General features: G+C 38.5%; 1 protein-coding gene across 1 annotated transcript in view; it reads right to left on the reverse strand.

Moving 5' to 3' along the window:
• Positions 1-21,438, reverse strand: part of TMEFF1 (transmembrane protein with EGF like and two follistatin like domains 1) — a 100,259-nt gene that overhangs the window by 16,529 nt on the left and 62,292 nt on the right. The window contains exons 6-8 of the mRNA XM_025359999.1: positions 14,536-14,684; positions 12,265-12,330; positions 218-341 (exon numbers count right to left, since the gene is read on the reverse strand). Coding sequence (XP_025215784.1) covers positions 218-341; positions 12,265-12,330; positions 14,536-14,684 — 339 coding nt within the window. The remainder of the gene's footprint in view (positions 1-217; positions 342-12,264; positions 12,331-14,535; positions 14,685-21,438) is intronic.

Here is a 21,438-nt window from a genome sequence, read left to right on the forward strand (position 1 = left end):
ATTTGCCCATAATCTCAAAGCCCTTTAAAAATTTTTTTGTTTTCTGCATATTACTTGCCAGTTTTCCAAATGATGCTGCTGATTTATTTTTTTACTTGTCTACTGCAAATAAACACTACTTTTTGGTAATATTTAGCCTACACTTCATTCCCTTCTATAGAGCAACAACCACTGATGAAAAAAAATGCTCACCACTGATCTGGAAGCACTGACTTACCTACAAGAAGCCTTCTGAGTAGAATAGATGAATTCACATTTTCCATGGATGCAGTAACCATTGAGGTTTTCAGGGCAAGGCATGTGGTTTCCAATATAAACATCTTCTCTTTGATCATTAGCATCTTAAAAGAACATAAACCAGATCGTTCAACAATGAAACGCAAGCTGAAAAATAAGGACTTTTCAAATGTTCTGAAACAGCAAATGAATTCACCTGCTGTCAACCACCTACTGGCAATTTGAAAAGAAAATTTATCAGATAAGGGGTTAGATAAGATCCAGGGTCTCTTCTAATTCCTATTATGCCATAAACACAGCGGTAAACTTTAGATTCAAAGCATTTAAAAATACTTGCAGAATGTGACCGCTAAGAGTTACTGTTGTTTAAAAACAATCTGGCAAAGAAAACAAAACACCTTTGCTAAAGAAAAAAATGCTAGCTCTAGAAGAAAGTTCACCTCTGTGACAGAGAGATGGTGTACACAGAAATGGCTTTTGGGGAATGAACTTAATCATCTATTTGAGGGCTATGAAATTGAGGCCAAAGAACACTGAATGACAGAGAGCAAGTTATGGGATTCTGGAATTTTAGGGTGAAAGGTTTATTTTTGGAATGAAAATTATCAAGCATATTCATTTTTTTCCAAGTGAAAATAGCTTTGCTGCTCTTTTCATATAGTTTTTCTTAGTATATGGTCATTATTTTAAAAATTCAAATAACATAGAGGTTAAAAAAGAAATTCAAAATAACCTGAGATCTCGCTCTCCAAAAATAAAACACTATCAACATGTTGATGAACATCTGCTCAGACTTAAGTATAATGATTTGAACTGAACTGAAGTGAAGAAAAGGAAGAGAGTCAGGAAGGAGAGATGGAAAGGGTCAGAAAAGATGAAAACATAGGAACTTGGTCTTCAAAATCAATCAGATTCATTCACTCATTCAGTCATTCTCCATATATACATCACATACTCACATATGCACATACACATACACAAATAAATTTGGGAATGAATTTTTATACTTTTTTTGGTATATGCACCAATACATTAATCCTAAGCTCGAAGGACCCAGAATTCCCCAATATTTACAGGCCTGTCCATGTGCAGGAAAATCCCCAGGCTTCCTGCCATTTCTATCTTACACAGTTCTAGCTAACAGATTCTGTGCACTACAGCTGTACCTTCAGCATACTACCCTCTTAAACCTGAGACTTCATAACTGTAAACTCAGAATAATAGGACCTATACTTCATGCAGTTTTGAGAGGATTAAAGGAGATAACAAATGCAAGTAAAATACCACCAAAACAACCAGCTATTTAAACAGTATATCAGGTAACATCACAGGGCCTATCTCCCCAAAATACAAATAAAAGGTGCTAATAAAATTTTTTTAATGTTAATGGAAACAAATTAAAAAGGAATGAAATAGTGAGTTGTATGTATGTGTATGGGGAAGATTAAGAGGAAGATCAAGGGAGAAGTGAGAATAGAGGTGTCAAGTGTAAAAAAACCCTGAGAACCAAAAATACAGATTTTCTGTGGATAAAAATTTACATATAGACAGAAAAAAACCTTAATGACTATTGAGGTCAGTGATAGTGGAACTAAAGCAGAGAGAAACAAGACCAAAATGATATTATTTTTCCTCAAAGTATATATATTTACATTGTGCTAATTTAATTTATACCTAGAAAGAGAACAGATCTAAAAGTCAGGGAATCTAACATACAAATTCTCAATTTAAAAAATGTCTTTACTGCTTTGTGACCTTGTTCAAATCACTTATTCTCTCTGAGGGAGCTGAATGAGACCAGCACTACCCAACACAGGTATAGTACAAGAAACGTATGTAATTTTATATTTTCTAGTAGCCCAGATTTTAAAAAGTAAATAGAAACAAGTAAATTAATTTTAATCATATAATGTAACCCAGTATAGCCAATAAATAACATTTTCACATATTACCAATATTAAAAATTGAAATATTCTTACTTTGTAAAATAAGTCTCCAAATTCTGATATTTTATACCCACAAAAGATCTAAATTCTGACTAGCCACATTTCAAGTGCTCAATAGCAACATGAGCCTAGTAGCTATCATAATGGAAAGTGCAAAACAGATCACTAATTTATCATCTACTGATCACCTTGTATATGCTGGGCACTCTGCTAGGTGCTGGGAATACAAAAATGAAAACATATCCTGTCGTCAAAGGGCTTATAAGGTCTCCTCCAGCTCCCAGACTATGATTCTGCCATGGCAAAAGAAATCAAGCCCTCTTCTGGGTTGCTATGATCCTGAGCACTTACTCCTCTATTATAACACTCACAGTACTGCCTGTTTTATTGCTATTTGGGTTTTTTAAGTCAGCCTCTACTATAAGACTGTGAGCTCCTTAATAATCTGGCTGCTTGTGTTATTCATTTCTGTATAACTCCTAACACTTAGAATGTAGTACATATAATGGCTAAGAACACAGCTCTAGAGTCAGACTGCCTAGGTTTGAATCCTGGTTACAACACTCTCTAGCTGTGTGACCTAAAGGCAGTTACTTAACTATTTCTGGCCCTCAGTTTCTTAATCTGAGAAATGAAGATGACAATGATGTCTACTTCTTGTAGGGTTGTTTTGAGGCCTAAATGAGATAATATATTTAGTGTATTAAATATGTAAGTGTTTACAGAACTTAGAACAATGCCTGGCAAACAATAAGTACTTAACAAATAAGTATTACCAAGTATTATTTCGTGCTCAACAAATGTTTGTTAAATGAATAAATTCTAATTTTCTCCTGGTAAAGGGAGAAAAAAACAGTTATAAATTGTATCTTTGTTGTTTTCCATTGACAAAATTATTATCCAATAAAGGTTTCTATCTTGAATCCCTTCATGAACTAGACTGTCTGTAGTAGTCCTATCCTGTGTTTCCTAACAGAGGTCAAAACTTAATTATCATATCTTTTATTTATTAATACTTGTGATCCAAGCAGAAGACTTTCCTAAAGTAATTTAGCTTTGATGAGAAATAGTTTATCAGAAACCAAATAACTGAAATCAAATATACTTTCCTTGCTACAGTTTTAAACTAAAAATGCCACTCTACATTCCCCATCAGACCATAAGTGAACTGAGGAAAGCGGTCATCTCCCCTAGCATTTCTCAGAACATGGCCATGAAAGGGTATAACAATGGGACTATAGAGAATAAGGTTATGCACCAACCTATGATAATAAAGTCCTATAAGGATAAAGTCCTAGTAATAGGACTGTGCAGGTCTGTAGAAGCTGTGGTAATGTACTAACGTACCATAAGGAAGTTCTTTAAACAGCAAGGAATTTCAAGAATAACGCAGAGCTGAGAGCTATCAGAGAACTCAGCTAGGTGAAAGCAGTCAGAGAAAGTTAACTAAATTAAAAACAAAGTTTTGAGAAATTAATAGGAAAAGTATGGCACCAATAAACATACACTGAATGAATTAATGAAAGAATGTGGTATCAAGCTGTAGGCAAAGTGAAGCTATATAAAACACGAACATGTCTAATAAGGCTTTGAAACTTCTGCCAACATTCAAATTCACAGAGTCTAATATTCCGCTCAATGCCAACTTTATTCATCCCATTAAACATACATACAATTTCCGGGCATAGCTACATGCTCAGCTAAGCTACAGAGGATACTAAAAAAAAAAAAAAAAAAAAAAAAAAAAGGCATGCATAGTCCTTGCCCTCAAGAAGCTTAAAGTCAATTCAGAAAATCAGTATATACACATGAAAAACTGAATAACATAAGGGAAGGGGTCCCATGTGGCAGTTTACAATTAAACGGCAAAAGATGGTTTTATAACACTAGGTGCTATGGAAGTTCAAATTGAAAGGAGAACTCACTGGAGGAGGCTAAAGGATTTACTGATAGGGTAGGACTCAAGTTAAGACTCAAAGCATAAATAGATTAGACAGAGGAACGGTGGAAGCCAAAGGGAAGCTATAATGCACATGGCATTCTTAAGAACAAAGAGTAGCAACCTAGGTAGAGTATGATACATTCAGACTGGGGAAGGGTATATGTCAAAGTTGGAAAAGTAGGCTGAAACTAGATTATGGAAAAATTTGAATTCTAGGTAAGACATGTTTTCTTCATCATATGGACAAGGAAGACACTAAAGGCCTTTTGAAGACAGCACAAGGAAAGCCGGGTTTTACATGAAAATTAGTTGACATAGTTGCCTAGAGCTGGTGGTTAAGTGAATGGGGAGTGACTGACTAATAATGGGTGTGGAAGTTCTTTTAGGGGTGAAGGAAATGTTCTAAAATTAGATTATGATAACACTTTTACAACTCTGTAAATATACTAAAAAATCACTGAATTGCACACTTTATAAACAGGTGAACTTAATGGCATGTAAATGGTATCTCAATAAAGATATTAAAATAATTAATTGGATACCAGCATACAAGATAATGGGGCAAGGGAACTAGGAAGATGATATATATATATGTGTTTAATATATATAATACACATATATATTATATATGTGTATAATATATAATACATATATAATATATATATCATCTATACATATATGTATAATATTATATATAATACATATACATTTTATATATATCACCTGATATATCTATCAGGTGACCAATTAAAAGGTTAATACATAATTCATTAACTGGAAATGGTGGTACACACCTGTAACCCAAGTTACTCAGGAGGCTAAGGCACAAGAATCGCTTGAACCCAGAAGGTGGAGGTTGCAGTGAGCTGAGATCGCACCACTGCACTCCAGCCTAGGTGACAGAGCCAGACTGTGTCTCAAAAAAATAAAGAAGGTTAGTACATAATCCAAACTTGTGGCAATGAAAAGCTAAGCTAAATCTCAGCAGTAGGAGTAGACACTAGACACACAGAAAAAATAAAAATGGTTTGAACATGTTTTGGAAAGTGAATGAACTCAGAAACTCAGATCTGGAAGGGTCCTTGGAGGCCATCTGGTTTGATAAAGGAGTATCTTTAGTTTTATAACCCTCAGAGCCTATGTCTACTTGAACACTTCCAAAACTCGTAATATGGTTCTTTCTAATACCATCAGATTTTCTTTATGTTGAATGAAATCTCGCTTCAACTTGATGCAGACTTCCCCACATCTGTTTACCCTCTCCCCTCTATTAACCAATCTTTTATTTTTAAGCTCAGATTTTCCCAGTCCCATTCCTATTCCAACAATTTACAACTATCTTGAAGAGTGGTACCCAGTACTAACTAACCCCTGTACATTTAAGTGTTCAGTAGAACAAAACTGTTCTCTTTATTGAAGATGCTTGTAATACAGAATTATGTAAAAATGACTCCAAATGTGAGCCTAACGATGGGGGTTCTGTAGAGAGAATGTAGTAAGCTGAGGTCAAGTTTAGATCTCCAGTCATTCAAAAAGTATTTTTTAAGCATCTATTATGTTCCAGGCACTATGGTAGTTCCACAAGTTTGAAGCAATGGCAAAACAAACAAGTAAGTACAAGGCAACTGAATATGTGAAACCAGTGCTTGGAAAAAGATCCAGGCTCGAGAAGAAGTATTAAGGTTCACCAAGGTAATAGCTCAGAGGGGATTAAATATATGAAGGTAATTAAGAAAGCAAGGAGGCAGAAAAGAATTCTGGAATCATGGTACAAAGGGAAGTAGCAGCATTTAGGGCCAGAAAGTCTGAATTCCAGTCGCTGTTCTGCCATTCTATATGGGCAAAACTCCTGCAGTTTCAGCTTCTTCATCTGCAAAATGAGGATAAACTTGGTTGTTACGAGGACTAAATAACACAAATATGTGAAAGCACCTGGCACATAGTAGGGCACTTGATTAATAACTATTAAATGAAAGAATATCCTACTGATGTCACTTATGAACAATAATATTAAATGGCAAGATAGATAACTAACTCACCAATGGTGAGACTGTTGAGCACAGCCAGGTTACTGAACATGAAACTAGGAAACAAAAGTTTTTAAAATAACCATAATAACACTGACAATGAACTCAGTAACACAGTGTTTAATATTCATAGTGATCTTAGGTAGTAGATATTACTGTCCCTAATTACAGATGTGATCAATGAGGCTCAGAGAAATCAAGACACACAGCTAGTAGGCACAGACCAAGTCTGACTCCAGAGGGCAAGCTCTTAGCCATTACAGTATTATTTCTCCAAGCTATCCTAGAAGATGTGTAGGAAACAGATAAAAAGCAGAATGGCCAAGCACCTGCTCTCCAGGCCAAGTAAATTAGCCAACTTCAAAAAGGAAAAATAAAAAGGCTCAAAAGATGTAACATAACATGGTTTCAGAAACAACAGCAGAGATGTCACCTGCACACAGTAAGAACTGAGCACAGAATGATCCTGCCTAAACAAGCCCTTACTCAAGTGGTGACAGGCTCCATGAACAACAACTGCAACTGCTAGTCTCTGAACAGAGTGTGTGTGTGTGTGTGTGTGTGTGTGTGTGTGTACAATACAAAAAGTATACTTGGTCACCAAATGGCTCCTTTCACCCACAGAGGCATTCAGAAACAAATCCACCACCAGCTGCAGTGCTTTCAAATACAAAGGATAGTTGTGGTTCTAAGGGATGATGTTATGAAAAAACCCAGTACCAGATGGCTTATCTGCAAAGGCTTGTTCCACTGGCTATCTGTCCTGGTCCAACAGTGTACAACCAAAATAAAGCATGAGGAGTTGCTATTAGCAATGGAGACACATACCTGGAAGGTAAACTGCCGAGGTCACAACTATATCAACACTGCATCAGTAACCCTAGGGCTCATTATTTCTATAAATCTCTACAGTTAAAAAATTCAAAATATTCTGTCTTGCTTCCGCTATACTACCCTGCACCCCCCAGCCTTCATCACTAACATATCCCTCCACACATCCTTCCCTAACCACAGTCTGCTCGGACTCCATTAAGGAATTATCTTCCGCTATGTAAACTACTGCCCACACTCCAATGCCTCCCACTCTCCCAATTCTAAACCCCACTGTCCTCCATACTAGCCCTGATTCCTCCTTTCCTAGCCTGCCCACTGTGCTCAGAGAAACACCCCTTCTAACATGAATAAGTTCATCTACCTTAACTACTCCCTTAGAAAATAGTCCTTTCATCTTCCTGATGTACCAAGACCACATTACTTCCTAGATTCCCTTCCCTCCCTCTTCCCCTGATGTGCTCACCACTGTCACTTCCAGCCCAGCATTCCACTCTCAGCTCCCCAGCACCTTCCTCTCTTAGGAGCCTGCTAATCATCCTCTGCATGACTCTCCACCAAGCTCCATGACATTCTCTGATTTCCTTCATTGATCTTAGCGTTTGGCTCACAGTCTTTCCTTTTGATGAGGCATATCTGTCAAAATCATTTTTAAAAGGGCACATCAAAAGGGCTGGACCGAAATATCTAAACAGTCACCAGTAATGGAAATGATATCAATATCTCGCTATCTCAGGTATCCCTGGCCAGCAGCAGGAGGAGAGACTAATGAGGCTCAAGGATGAGACCAAAGATGGGGTGGGGTTTGAGACAAGGTGGAGCTTAGGAACAAAGTGAGAATGTCTTCATAATAATAAAAAGGGTGGTATGGTTAGATTATAGGCTGTATGAGCATATTTTTGAATCAAAATGGTCACATTAAAATGTCATATACCACAAAGAAACTTCCTGCAGGTGGAAATGGTATTGATTATAAGGTATGCTATATGTGAAGTATATCCATTGATCAGGATTTGCGCATTTCAGTGCTATAAATTACATCTTTAAAAACTATAAAACGAGAATAATGATAATCACATGGGTGGAGGTATACAAAGAATGACAATGCTGACAACTGTTGAAGGTGGGTACTGGGTTTATGAGGTTTATTATACTATTCTGTTTATGTATCATAAATACATGTTTTCTAAACGTCACAAACCCATCTCCCATACAACTCATGCTCAATCATATCCTTTATGGTAACTGTTGAAGGTGGGTACTGGGTATATGAGGTTTATTATACTATTCTGTTTATATATCATAGATACGTTTTCTAAATGTCACATACCCATCTCCCATACAACTCATGCTCAATCATATCCTTTATGACTTCAACATCTACAACAGAACTTCTAACACTCCAATTTCAATATTTACCACAAGTTTTCCAACAGCCCAAGAAAAGCTCTAATTCAGCAGCTATTCTAGACATTCAAATGCTCCATTTCACGAGCACTCTTCTCTAAGAGCTAAGTTTTAGAAGACATTTCTTACTGAGCACTATCTTCCAATCTTTCCAGCTTCTTGCTGGTGCAGTGTTCCTGCTTTTCATTTTGTAGCCTCTATCCCCAGATCACTGCCTTACCTACCCAATCTTGGCTGTGTGTTGCAGACGTGGATATTTACTAAGGGCCTCCTATAAATGCTGTGAGAACAAAAAATAAAATAAAAGCAAATGAGGTAAAAATAAATAAACAAACGCAATAAAAATAGAGTTACCTTTTAACCTCTATTTCCTATGAGAACACTTTTACGATTTGCGTTTCATCTTTCATCCTTCATGGAAGAAACTTGGTCCAAGATTGTCAATGATCCCCTTGTCTTCAAATTCTAGCATAGTTTAGTCCTTGTCTTCTCATACCTTTCTGTAGCTTTTTAAGCTACTGGTCATCTTTTTTTTTTTTTTTTTTTTTTTGAGACGGAGTCTTGCTCTGTCGCCCAGGCTGGAGTGCAGTGGCCGGATCTCAGCTCACTGCAAGCTCCGCCTCCCGGGTCTACGCCATTCTCCTGCCTCAGCCTCCCGAGTAGTTGGGACTACAGGCGCCCGCCACCTCGCCCGGCTAGTTTTTTTGTATTTTTTAGTAGAGACGGGGTTTCACCGTGTTAGCCAGGCTGGTCTCTATCTCCTGACCTTGTGATCCGCCCGTCTCGGCCTCCCAAAGTGCTGGGATTACAGGCTTGAGCCACCACGCCCGGCCGCTACTGGTCATCTTTTCCCTCATAGCTTCTGTGTACTCTTCTTGATTTTCTTCCTCTCAGTCCTCTTTCTGCTTCATCCCAAATTGGGCCTTCTCTCCTTTCTAAATAATAGTGCATCCAACAGAACTTTCTTCAACTCTGAAAATGTTCTATATCTGTGCTGTCCCATATGGTAGTCACTGGTCATATCTGGCTACTGAACATCTGAAATAGGGCTAGCATGCTTTTAATTTTTTTTTTTTTTCAAAACAGGGTCTTGCTTTGTTGCCCATGCTTAAGAGTAGTGGTGCGATCTCAGTTCACTGCACCCTCGACCTCCTGGGCTCTAGCCATCCTCCCACGTCAGCCTCCCGAGCAGCTGGGACCACATCGCATACCACCACAACCAGTTAATTTTGTTTAGAGACAAGGTCTCACCATGCTGTCCAAGCTAATTTCATTTAAATTTAAATTTAAATAGCTACATGTGGCCAGTAGCTACTATAACAGACAACACAACTCTCTCTCATACATTCTTGTGGCTTCAGTTATCACCTCTATATCCAAAGACGATTCACAAATTTATACTGAACAAAGTGACCTGGATGAGTTCCACAAGCACCTCAAACTCTAAAATGCAGTCAACCATCTCCACCATCAACTCCTCCCTTACTTTATTCCAAACACCTTCAGCTACCTAATATCCTTAGTTCTGTGAACAGAATTCATTATCTAAGCCATCTGAGCTTGAAGTCTGAAGTCATTTTTAACTCTCTGTCTCATATCTAAGAAGATATATATTCCTTTTGACTTTACCTAACTGATATTCCTGCCTCCATCCCAATGTATACAATATGCACAATATTTCTGCCAGGTATCATTCTTTCAAATGGTTAACTTTGTAGCTTTGCTTTTTTCAAATATATTAATGATTCCCCACTGCCCACAAATAAAGTCTAAATTCCCTAGAGTAGCACAGAATTCAACACTACACAATCTGGCCCCAAGCTATCTTTCTAGCCTTGCCTTCCACTTCTACCTCTTAAGCCTCCTATTCTCCAGCCCAAAGGAATCCTTACCTTTCTCCAACATATCCTGTCATAGCGTTGTGTGCATATCTATGCTCATGCTCTCCTATCCTTAGATATCCTTCTGACTCCTGTTCATCATTCATGGTTCACTCAAGTTCCACTTCTTCCACAACATTTCACAGATTCCCACTGTTCTCCACCAAAAATTAACCTCGACTTTTCTGAATTCCCATTGCACTTTTAAACTGTACTGCATGTATAGCAATAATCAGTTTCTACTTTGTTAGAAGTTGGTTATCTGCACTTACTATATCACAAGATCTTTAAAGATGCATATATTTTAGATATCTTTCTAACTACAAACAGTAAAATGACCAGTATAAATTAGGTATGTAATAAATTATATCTACTAACTATGATAATTTCATTTAAATTAGAGACCAATTCTTATGTGTAAAAGATTTTCAGTGTCTTAAAAGTGGCCCAGGCTCTAAATTATCCATTATCAATGGCACACAAGTGCTTTGGAACACACAGTTCCCCAAACTGCCCTAAGTATGAGCTTCCAAATACTGAAAAATCGCCTTCCTATTCTAGTCAAGTACTATCAATATAGTGAATAAAACTGAATCTGACCTATTTTGTCTCCTACGAGAATACAGGAAATTTTCTATTTTAAATACAGCATTGTGTATCAACATAGGAGACATATTTCAGGAGCTCATACCAACCTTTTTATTATTATGAAGACATTCTCACTTTGTTCCTAAGCTCCACCTTGTCCCAACCCCCACCCCATCTTTGGTCTTATCCTTGAGCCTCATTAGACATATTTCAGAGCTCATCTAACTCAGGTTTGATATGATTCAAGTAAGAGAAGTAACAAATTACTCAATGATAACAGCTACCATTTGTTGAACACTTACAAGTATATCCGACACTGTTCGAAGCACTTAACATGTATTATCTCATTTAGTTTTTATGAAACTCTATGAAGCAGGTACTATTATCACTCCCATTTTACATATTGTTTAGAAATTAGGTATAAAAGGTAGATCACATATCTTTTAATGGTATAACCAAACAAATGGATAGATGATGCCCCTGTGATTATATAGAGGTCCTCGCTTAGAAGGCCAAAGATATAGACCTGTTTCAGTTAACCAGATACAACCTCATTGATCCTCAATCTTCCCATTGGTTCTTACCTATCAGAGCAGTTAAAAGAATCAAACAAAATAATGGGTGTGAAAACAAGCAAGAAGAGCAACGGCTTTGAAGTCAAGGGACCTGGAATCCAGCCTCTGTTCTGACCTTTACTACATGAGACCTTGTGTAAATAAAACCTACTGCTTCTTTGAGCCACATCCACTCTTTAGACAAGCACAGAGTACCTACTTATGTGCCAGATATTCGGCTAGGGTTAGGGATACAGAGTGAACATGACAGACAGGTTCTCCTCTCCTCACAGAACTCATAGCCTAGAGGGGGTTACAGATGAATAAAAAGGCAGTTATAATAGAGTGGGCTATATAAGGGAGTATACAGGAAAGGTATCTAATATAGGCTTAAGAGTCAAGGGGTATTTCCCAAAATAAAATGACTTCCAAGCTAAGATTAAAAGGATAAGAAGGAATTAATCAGGAAAGGAAATAAAGAGTTTCAGGCAAAAGGAACAAGGTTCAAAGACCTGGGCATCAGGCACATGTTAACAGGAAACTCTAGAGGAGTAAAGAGGATTTTTATAAAACATATTGAGAGATCTTTCTGTATAACTTCTTACAAGTGCATGTACATCTAAAATTATCTCAATACAAGCTTTAATCAAAGAAAGCACATATGAGAGAACCTTATAAAATGAGATGCACTTTGGCTATTTCTGTTACTATTAATACTAATTAACTGTGTTATGTATATTACTATAGAGAGCAAAGTTAGAGGTGTTGTTATAATGGAAACAGAACTAATAAGGACAGCTAGTGACCATATTTCCATAGCTGGCCAAAATTTGGAGACGCATGATTCAGTACCTTTCACATCTGGTCGATATTGTAGTCCATCATCTTTCTTTCCCAACAAACTATTGTCATCTGTATCTGTAAGAGAAAACGGTTCTCAAATTAAGATATATACAATGGTTAAGTCATATCATGATACTCCCAATAATTCCAAATCATTCCAAGTTCTTCTTAACCTCTGTCCCCTTATCCTGCTCACGTTGTCTACTATTCTCTAAATCAATTATGTCATTTCTGTCTGAGGCCTCAAGGCATCCCAGGTATAAGTGCTCTTTGCGTGCTCTTTGCATGATGAATAGTCAGTTTCATCTATACTTCAGCTCCAATGTCACCTCCTTTAAAAACTCTTTCCTATGCAAACTAAAACAACACCTACTCTGAAAAGAAAAGGTTAACCCTTTCTTTCTCTAAAAGACAACTGCCTCAAGATTTACCTTCTCCCACCCACTGTTACCCTGGAAACATCAGATTAAGATAAATGGGGACTCTCAGCTGTGTTATGAAACGCTTACTACAAAAAATGACCCCTGATTTGAGAACTGCACCTGGACTGGGAAGACTATAAATGAGCCATAACCACGTGTTTAGAAGCACAAGCTTCCCAATACTAGTGGGGGAGGCAAAGGAAAGACACAGTTAAGTTTGTGGATGAAAGATTACAGAGGGGACTAAGACAAAACTTAAGGCCCAATCACTCCAAAGGATGCATTTCAATTAAACTCTCAAGCTTGACTGATATAGTTTGGTTCCATGTCCCCACCCAAATCTCATGTCTAATTGTAATCCCCAATGTTGGAAGAGGGGCCTTGTGGAAGGTGACTGGATCATGGTGGCAGATTTCCCCCTTGCTGTTCTCATAATAGTGAGTGAGTTCTCACAAGATCTGGCTGTTTATAAAAGTGCATGGCACCTCTCCCTTTGCTCTCTCTTCCTCCTTTTCCTGCCATGTAAGATGTGCCTGCTTCCTCTTTGCCATCCACCATGATTGTGTTTCCTGAGGTCCTCAGCCATGCTTCCTGTACAGCCTGTGGAACTGCAAGCCAATTATACCTCTTTTCTTTATAAATTACCCAGTCTCAGGTAATTCTTTATAGCAATGTGAGAATGAACTAATACACTGACCAAGTGCTCTGAACTTGAAATTCCAAAGAGTATCATTCAAACATGCATATTTTCCTCAGAGAACATAGTCCTTCCTTAAGCTAGTCTTCCCACCCAAGCTCTAAATGCCACCCCATTGGGGTGGGGGGACCATACTTCTTCAAGATCAAGGCTAAGTGGGACATCTAACCACAAGGGATCCCTGTCAGCAAATGGTGTCCTCTATCATGCCCACACTCAACTCCTACCTAAAAATTGTCTGATGAGCTTCTTGGGTATTCTTTGGTAGTTTAGACCAGAGGTACTGCAATCAATTGTGTAGTGTGTCACAAATAATTGGTAACCAATATAATGTACCTAATTTTGGCTTACAACCTTTTCCCTTCAGCTCAGATAAAAACATAATATCCCTTTAATAAGTCTAAAAAGAGAGGAAGAAGGGAACCAGTAAGCAAGAAAGATGTACAATCCTAGTCCATGAGTGTGTGCCTGGCCCACATATGTGATCAAGGAAATAATCCATCTTCCCAGCTCATCTGAATATTACTGAGGAAAGAAAATTGGGAACCTCTGGCTTTAGAGACTGAATATTTCTAGTAGGGGTGGAAAACAAAAACTCCTTATTATATGGTATCATGGTTTCCAAGCTACGACAAAAAGCAAGAAGGGCAAAAAGAATCTTAAGCAAAAGGCCATAAATTTTCTTTACATTCTCTGACTTCACACCAAAATCTGTAATCACACATAATATGTACAGGGAAAAATGATACAGATAATGGGAAAACAAAGTAAATTATTATGCTCTATAAAAAGAGGTTTAACAAACATATGGTAATACCATAGTTTTACTGAAATTAAAATATGTTATCTAACTCTTAAACAGCTATAATCATTCCAAATTTGAGATGACATTAGAACTATAAATAATAATTATAATTCCATGTTAGGATCAGTTAGCAACCAAGAACTAACTAAATAAAAACCAAGAAGCATGGTTTATGTCTTGAAAAGATGAAAATAAATGAAAAAAAACTAAATTAGTAATTAAAAAATCTGAAACACAAAGTAATAAAATAAAGCTTCGAGGATTTCTCATTTTGCAAATTTGAAACACTACCAAATGTACAATTATATGTATACAATAGTAAAGATGGGTCTCTGAATAAATAAAATGGATTTTACCTGTGCAATGGCCAAGATGCCTTATATCAATTTGTTCTTGCTTTATACAAGATGCTTCTCGAACAAAACAGGGATTGTTATAGGAACTCCCATCAGAAGCACACACAGGATTAAAACTGTATCCACTGCAATCTATATTACATACACACCTGTTGGAAAAGACAAAAATTACCTATATTTTACAACAAAAATATTTCACAATGCAGCAACAGCAAAAAAGACCAATTCTTTCTTCTGCTTTCTGAAACAGAAGTCAACATATTGTTTTAAGTCACTGATAAAAGCTTAAACAAATATCTAAAAAAAAATTTAGGTGAGGATTTAGAGATAATTTCATCAAGATATTATGAATCCAGTGGTTTCTCTAGAATTTTCGTATCTAGCTAAAGTAATCAGGAGACATCAATGACATTAACTAAAAAGCAAAATGGCATAGTGGAAAGAACACAGAATTATGAGTCAATAGTCACGAATCTAAATTCTACCCCTACTTATCACCAGATTTGTGTCCAAATTCTTCCGCTAAGTCTTAGTTTACTGATCAGTAAAATGGAGGCAATAATAATGGCCAGGCATGATGGCTCATGCCTATAATCCCAACACTTCGGGAGGCCAAGGCAGGAGAATCACTTGAGCCCAGGAGATTGAGACCAAAATATAAAAAACTTAGCCAGGCACAGTGGTGTGCACCTGTGGTCTCCGCTACTTGGGAGGCTGAGGCAGGAGCATCACTTAAGCCCAAGAGGTTGACGCTGCAGTGATCCATAATTGCACCACTGTACTCCAGCCTGGGGGACAGAGTGAGACCCTGTCTTAAATAAATAAATAACCTACCTTACCAAATAACTGGGAAGGTTAAAATATATAATAGATATGAAATACGTAAAACGGAAACCCTCAAAAGTGTTTTCTAGCTACATGTCTACCTATGTAACTGAATGTCCACTGAACACTGAGTGTTGTACTATGGAGAAGGCGAAAGAAGTCCAAAGCAAGATCACTCCCCTCAAGAATGATACAATCTAGTTGGGAATAGAGAAACAAAAATAAAAATATAGAGACTCTCCTGTTTATAGTAACACAGAGGACTAGGAACCTTTACTAACCTTCCTGATAAAAACAACAGAAAATACTGGGCAAACATTTAAAAACATTCTCTTAAATACATTCACAAGTTGGTAAGAAAGTCAGAAATATTTAGGACAGAAGTTATAGGAACACAGGAACAGAGAAGGGCCAACTGAGCTCTCTAAAGCTGATTTTCACTTTGAAGGCATTTGCCAAACTGGGTAAATTCACTTACCAATTTTTTGGCTTTGCAGGCCTGATGTGGTTTGGCTGTGTCCTTACCCAAATTTCATCTTGAATAGTAACTCCCACAATACCCATGTATTGTGGGAGGAACCTGGTAGGGGGTGACTGAATTATGGGGGCAGGTCTTTCCTGTGCTGTTCTCGTGATAGTGAATGAGTGTCATGAGATCTGATGGTTTTAAAAATGGGAGTTTCTCTGCACAAGCACTCTTTTTTCCTGCTGCCATCCACGTAAGATGTGACTTGCTCCTCCTTGCCTTCTGCCATGATTGTGAGGCCTCCCCAGCCATGTGGAACTGTAAGTCCAGTTAAACCTCTTTCTTTTGCCCAGTCTCGGGTGTATCTTTATCAGCAGCGTGAAAACAGATTAACATAATAAATTGGTAACAGTAGAGTGGGGTGCTGCCAAAAAGATACCTGAAAATGTGGAAGTGACTTTGGAACTGGATAATGGGCAGGAGTTGGAACAGTTTGGAGGGCTCAGAAGAAGACAGGAAAATGTGGGAAAGTTTGGAACTTCCTACAGACTGGTTGAATGGCTTTGACGAAAATGCTGACAGTGGCACAAACAATAAAGTCCAGGCTGAGGTGATCACAGATGGAAATGAGGAACTTGTTGGGAACTGGAGCAAAGTGACTCTTGTTATGTTTTAGCAAAGCGATTAGTGGTATTTTGCCCCTGCCCTAGAGATCTGTAGAACTCTGAAATTGAGAGAGATGATTTAGGGTATCTGGCGGAAGAAATAACTAAGCAGCAAAGCATTCAAGAGGTGACTTGGGTGCTATTAAAGGCATTCAGTTTTATAAGGGAAGCAAAGCTTAAAAGTTCAGAAAATTTGCAGCCTATGTGATAGAAAAGAAAATCCCATTTTTTTTAGAAGAAATTCAAGCTAGCTGCAGAAATTTGCATAAGTTACAAGCAGTCAAATGTTAATCCCCAAAACAATGGGGAAAATGTCTCCATGGCATGTCAGAGGTCTTCATGGCAGCCCCTACCATTATAGGAGGAAATAATGGTTTCCTGGGTAGGGCCCAGGGTCCTCGTGCTCTGTGCAGCCTAGGGACTTGGTGCCCTGCATCTCAGCTGCTCTAGCTATGGCTGAAAGGGGCAAACGTAGAGCTTGGGCTGTGGCTTCAGAAGGTGCAAGCCCCAAGCCTTGACAGCTTCCACATGGTGTTGAGCCTGCAGGTACAGAGAAGTCAAGAACTGGGATTTGGGAACCTCCACCTAGATTTCAGAGGATGTATGGAAATGCCTGGATGCCCAGGTAGAAATTTGCTGCAGGGGTGGGGCCCTTATGGAGAACCTCTGCTACGGCAGCGTGGAAGGGAAATGTGGGGTCAGAGCCCCCACAAAGAGTCTCTACTGGGGCATCACCTAGTGAAGCTATGAGGAGAGGGCCACCGTCATCCAGATCCCAGAATGACAGATCCACTGACAGCTTGCACTGTGCATCTGGAAAAGCCACAGACACTCAAGGCCAGCCCATGAAAGCAGCCAAGACGGAGGCTGTACCCTGCAGAGTCACCTGTACCCTGCAAAGCCACAGAGGTGGAGCTGCCCAAGACCATGGGAATCCACCTTTTGCATCAGCATAACCCAGATACAAGATATGGAGTCAAAGGAGATCATTTTAGAGCTTTAAGATTTGACCGTCCTGCATGGGGCCTATAGCCTCTTTGTTTTGGCCAAATTCTCCCATTTGGAATGGCTGTATTTACCCAATGCCTGTACCCCCTTGGTATCTAGGAAGTAACTAACTTGCTTTTGATTTTACAGGCTTATAGGCAGAAAGGACTTGCCTTGTCTCAGATGAGATGCTAAACTGTGGACTTTTGAGTTAATGCTGAAATGAGATAAGACTTTGGGTGACTGGTGGGAAGGCATGATTGGTTTTGAAATGTGAGGACATGAGATTTGGGAGGGGCAAGCAGGGGAATGATATGGTTTGCTGTGTCTCCACCCAAATCTCATCTTAAACTGTAACTCCCACAATTCCCACATGTCATGGGAGGAACCAGGTAGGAGGTGACTGAATTATGGGGATGGGTCTTTCCTGCACTATTCTCATGATAGTGAATGAGTCTCACAAGATCTGATGCTTTAAAAAATAGGAGTTCCTCTGCACAAGCTCTCTCTTTGCCTGCCACCATCCATGTAAGATGTGACTTGGTCCTCTTTGCCTTCCGCCATGATTGTGAGGCCTCCCCAGCCAGGTGGAACTGTGAAGTGCAATTAAACCGTTTCTTTTGCAAATTGCCCAGTGTCTTTATCAGCAGCGTGAAAACAGACTAATAAAGGCCTCTGGGAACAGAAGATAAAGAACACTGATCCACCTAAGATGGCCTCTGGGAACAGGAGACAAAGAACACTGACCCACCTAAAGTAGGGAGTCTGGAGACCCTAAAAAAGTTAGATCTTTAAATATGTGTCTGTGTGTGTGTATGTATGTGTGTGTGTGTGTGTGTATATATATACATCCCTCAGCATGAAGGTAAACTGGAAATGAGCTGTCATATTCCAAAGGGACTATTTAAAAAATTAAAGGCCGGGCGCGGTGGCTCAAGCCTGTAATCCCAGCACTTTGGGAGGCCGAGACGGGCGGATCACGAGGTCAGGAGATCGAGACCATCCTGGCTAACACGGTGAAACCCCATCTCTACTAAAAATACAAAAAAAAAAAAAAACTAGCCGGGCGAGGTGGCGGGCGCCTGTAGTCCCAGCTACTCGGGAGGCTGAGGCAGGAGAATGGCATAAACCTGGGAGACAGAACTTGCAGTGAGCTGAGATCTGGCCACTGTACTCCAGCCTGGGTGTCCTCCAGCCTGGGTGTCAGAGCCAGACTCCGTCTCAAAAAAAAAAAAATAAAAATAAAATATACAAAATTAAAAAGGTTGCACTGACCCATAAATTTGAAAAACGAAAAGAAAACCAGTTCACCTGAGAATTCAAAGCCACAAGCCAGCCCTCACACAGATAACTACAACTTAAAATACTACTTGGTTTTTTTGAAAAATCTCAAACCCAGAATTAATTTCAAGGAGTCAAGGACTAAAAGAGGCTCTAGGCCAAGCTTGTCCAACCCACAGCCCAGGAAGGCTTTGAATGCAGCCCAACACAAATTCATAAACTTTCTTAAAACATTATGAGGTGTGTGTGTAACTCATTAGCTATTGTTAGTTTATTTTAATGTGCAGCCCAAGACAATTATTCTTCTTCCAATGTGTCCCAGGGAAGTCAAATGATTGGACACCCCTGCTGTAGGCAAATGACAGAAGCAAATGCAGTCTTCTCTGGAGAAACTCAATTTCACCCTAGACCTAAATGATTTTCCATAGATACAATTCTGAGAAAAATATGCAGCTCAGCCCACAGAGACACATTCAGTCACATACCCACAACAAAGAGATAAAACAACATGAAAAGAAGTCGATTTTTAAAAGAACCAAACAGAACTTCCAGAAATAAACAACATATTAGTAGATACAAGAAATGCAATGGGCAGATTTAACAGTAGATTAGAGAAACTAAAGAATAAGTGAATTAGAAGACAGGTCAGAGGAAATTAACCAGACCACAGCAGAGAGTCAAAGACATGGTGCATATTTAAAAAAGAGCCATGGGCTGGGTGCAGTGGCTCACCCCTGTAATCCCAGCACATTGGGAGGCCAAGGCGGGCGAATTACCTGATGTCAGGAGTTTGTGACCAGCCTGACCAACATGGAGACACCTCGTCTCTACTAAAAATACAAAATTAGCCAGGCATGGTGGTGCATGCCTGTAATCCCAGCTACTTGGGAGGCTGAGGCAGGAGAATCCCTTGAACCCAGGAGGCGGAGGTTGCACTGAGCCATGATCATGCCACTGCACTCCAGCCTGGGCAACAATAGAGAAACGCCATCTCAAAAAAAAAAAAAAAAAAAAAAAAAAGAGAGAGTGAGAGAGAGACATGGAAGAGTCAGAAGATGTAACAAAAATCTGATTAGCATTCCAGGAGTTAAGAAAATGAGGCAGGAAAATATTCTCAGCAACTTCTCTTCAAACTTTTTAAAACTAAAAAAGATACTCATCTAAATATCCAAGAAGCCCAATGAATCCCAAACAGGATTACTAAAAATGGATCCACATACTGAAATATCATAGTGGAATTTTATAATGAGAAAAAGAAAATTTTAAAAGCAGCCAGAAAGAAGAGAAAGATTACCTTCAGTGGAGTAAGAATAAGAGGAAAAACTGACTTTTCAAAAGCAATACTGAAGCCAAATTGTTTATAGCTAAAAGTGAAATAGTACCTCCTATGTGCTAAGGTAGAATAGAATTCTATTTAAGACAAATCTTTTGAGAATAAAAAATAATAAAATAAAAGGAACTTGGAAGGAATACAAACTTACAAAACTTGTCACCTGCTGACTGTCAGTAAAGGAAATTCTAAAGGCAATAGAAAAATGATCCTTTAAGGAAAGTCTGAGATGCAAATATAAATGAAGAACAAAGGTCTAAACACATGGGTAATATAAGAACAACGGTGCTCTGTGTGGTTAAATTTTTTTAAGCTGGAAATTAAAATACATGATGATAACAATAGCACACAAGTTTGAAGAAATTGAAATTCAAGTGTTTAAGGAGAACAGTAACATTAAGCAAATTTAGATTGCGATAAGCTGAATACGCATGTTAAAATTGCTGAGGTACCATTACAAGAAGGAAAATCCATAACTTCAAAACGACTAGAGAAAAAAAATCCAAAAGAAGGCAAGAAAGGGAAAAGAAAAAGGAGAAGCAAGACAAAAGTATAAAATAAGAAAAAATTAAAATACATCAGTATTTACAATATATTTAAGTTGACTACATTTTCCAATTAAATAACAAAGGTAGTTGGCTGGTAAAAATACAAAAGCCAGCTATATGTTGCTTGTAAGATACATGTTAAAATGATGATAACAAAAGTTGAAAATACTAGGAGAGTGAAAGAGATACATCACCCTTGGCATAGAAGAAACCTCGTATGGTTATATTTAATATCAGATATAAAAGACTTTAAGTCAAAAAGGATTATAGGAATTAAAGAAAATCCCTTCATAATAATAAAAATATTTTATTCAGCAGGATAATACAATTCTAAACATTTTAAGTCTCAAAATCTAAAAAGTGAAAACTGATATAACCACAATAAGAAATTGCCAAATCCAGCCAGGCATGGTAGCTTACACCTGTAATCCCAGCACCTCGGGAGGCTGAGGTGGGCAGATCATGAGGTGAGGAGTTTGAGACCTGCCTGGCCAACACAGTGAAACCCCGTCTCTACTAAAAATACAAAAAATTAGCTGGGTGTGGTGGGGGGCACCTGTAATCCCAGTTACTTGGGAGGCTGAGGCAGGAGAATTGCTCGAACTTGGGAAGAGGAGGTTGCAGTGATCCAAGATAGCACCACCACACTCCAGCCTGGGCAACAGTGCAAGATTCCATCTCAAGAAAGAGAAAGAAAGAGAGAAAGAGAGAGAGGAGAAAGAAAGAAAGAGAGAAAAGAGGAAGGAAGGAAGGAAGGAAGGAAGGAAGGAAGGAAGGAAGGAAGGAAGGAAGGAAGGAAGG

Source organism: Theropithecus gelada, chromosome 15, assembly GCF_003255815.1.
Source record: "Theropithecus gelada isolate Dixy chromosome 15, Tgel_1.0, whole genome shotgun sequence".
Taxonomy (NCBI): Eukaryota; Metazoa; Chordata; class Mammalia; order Primates; family Cercopithecidae; genus Theropithecus; species Theropithecus gelada.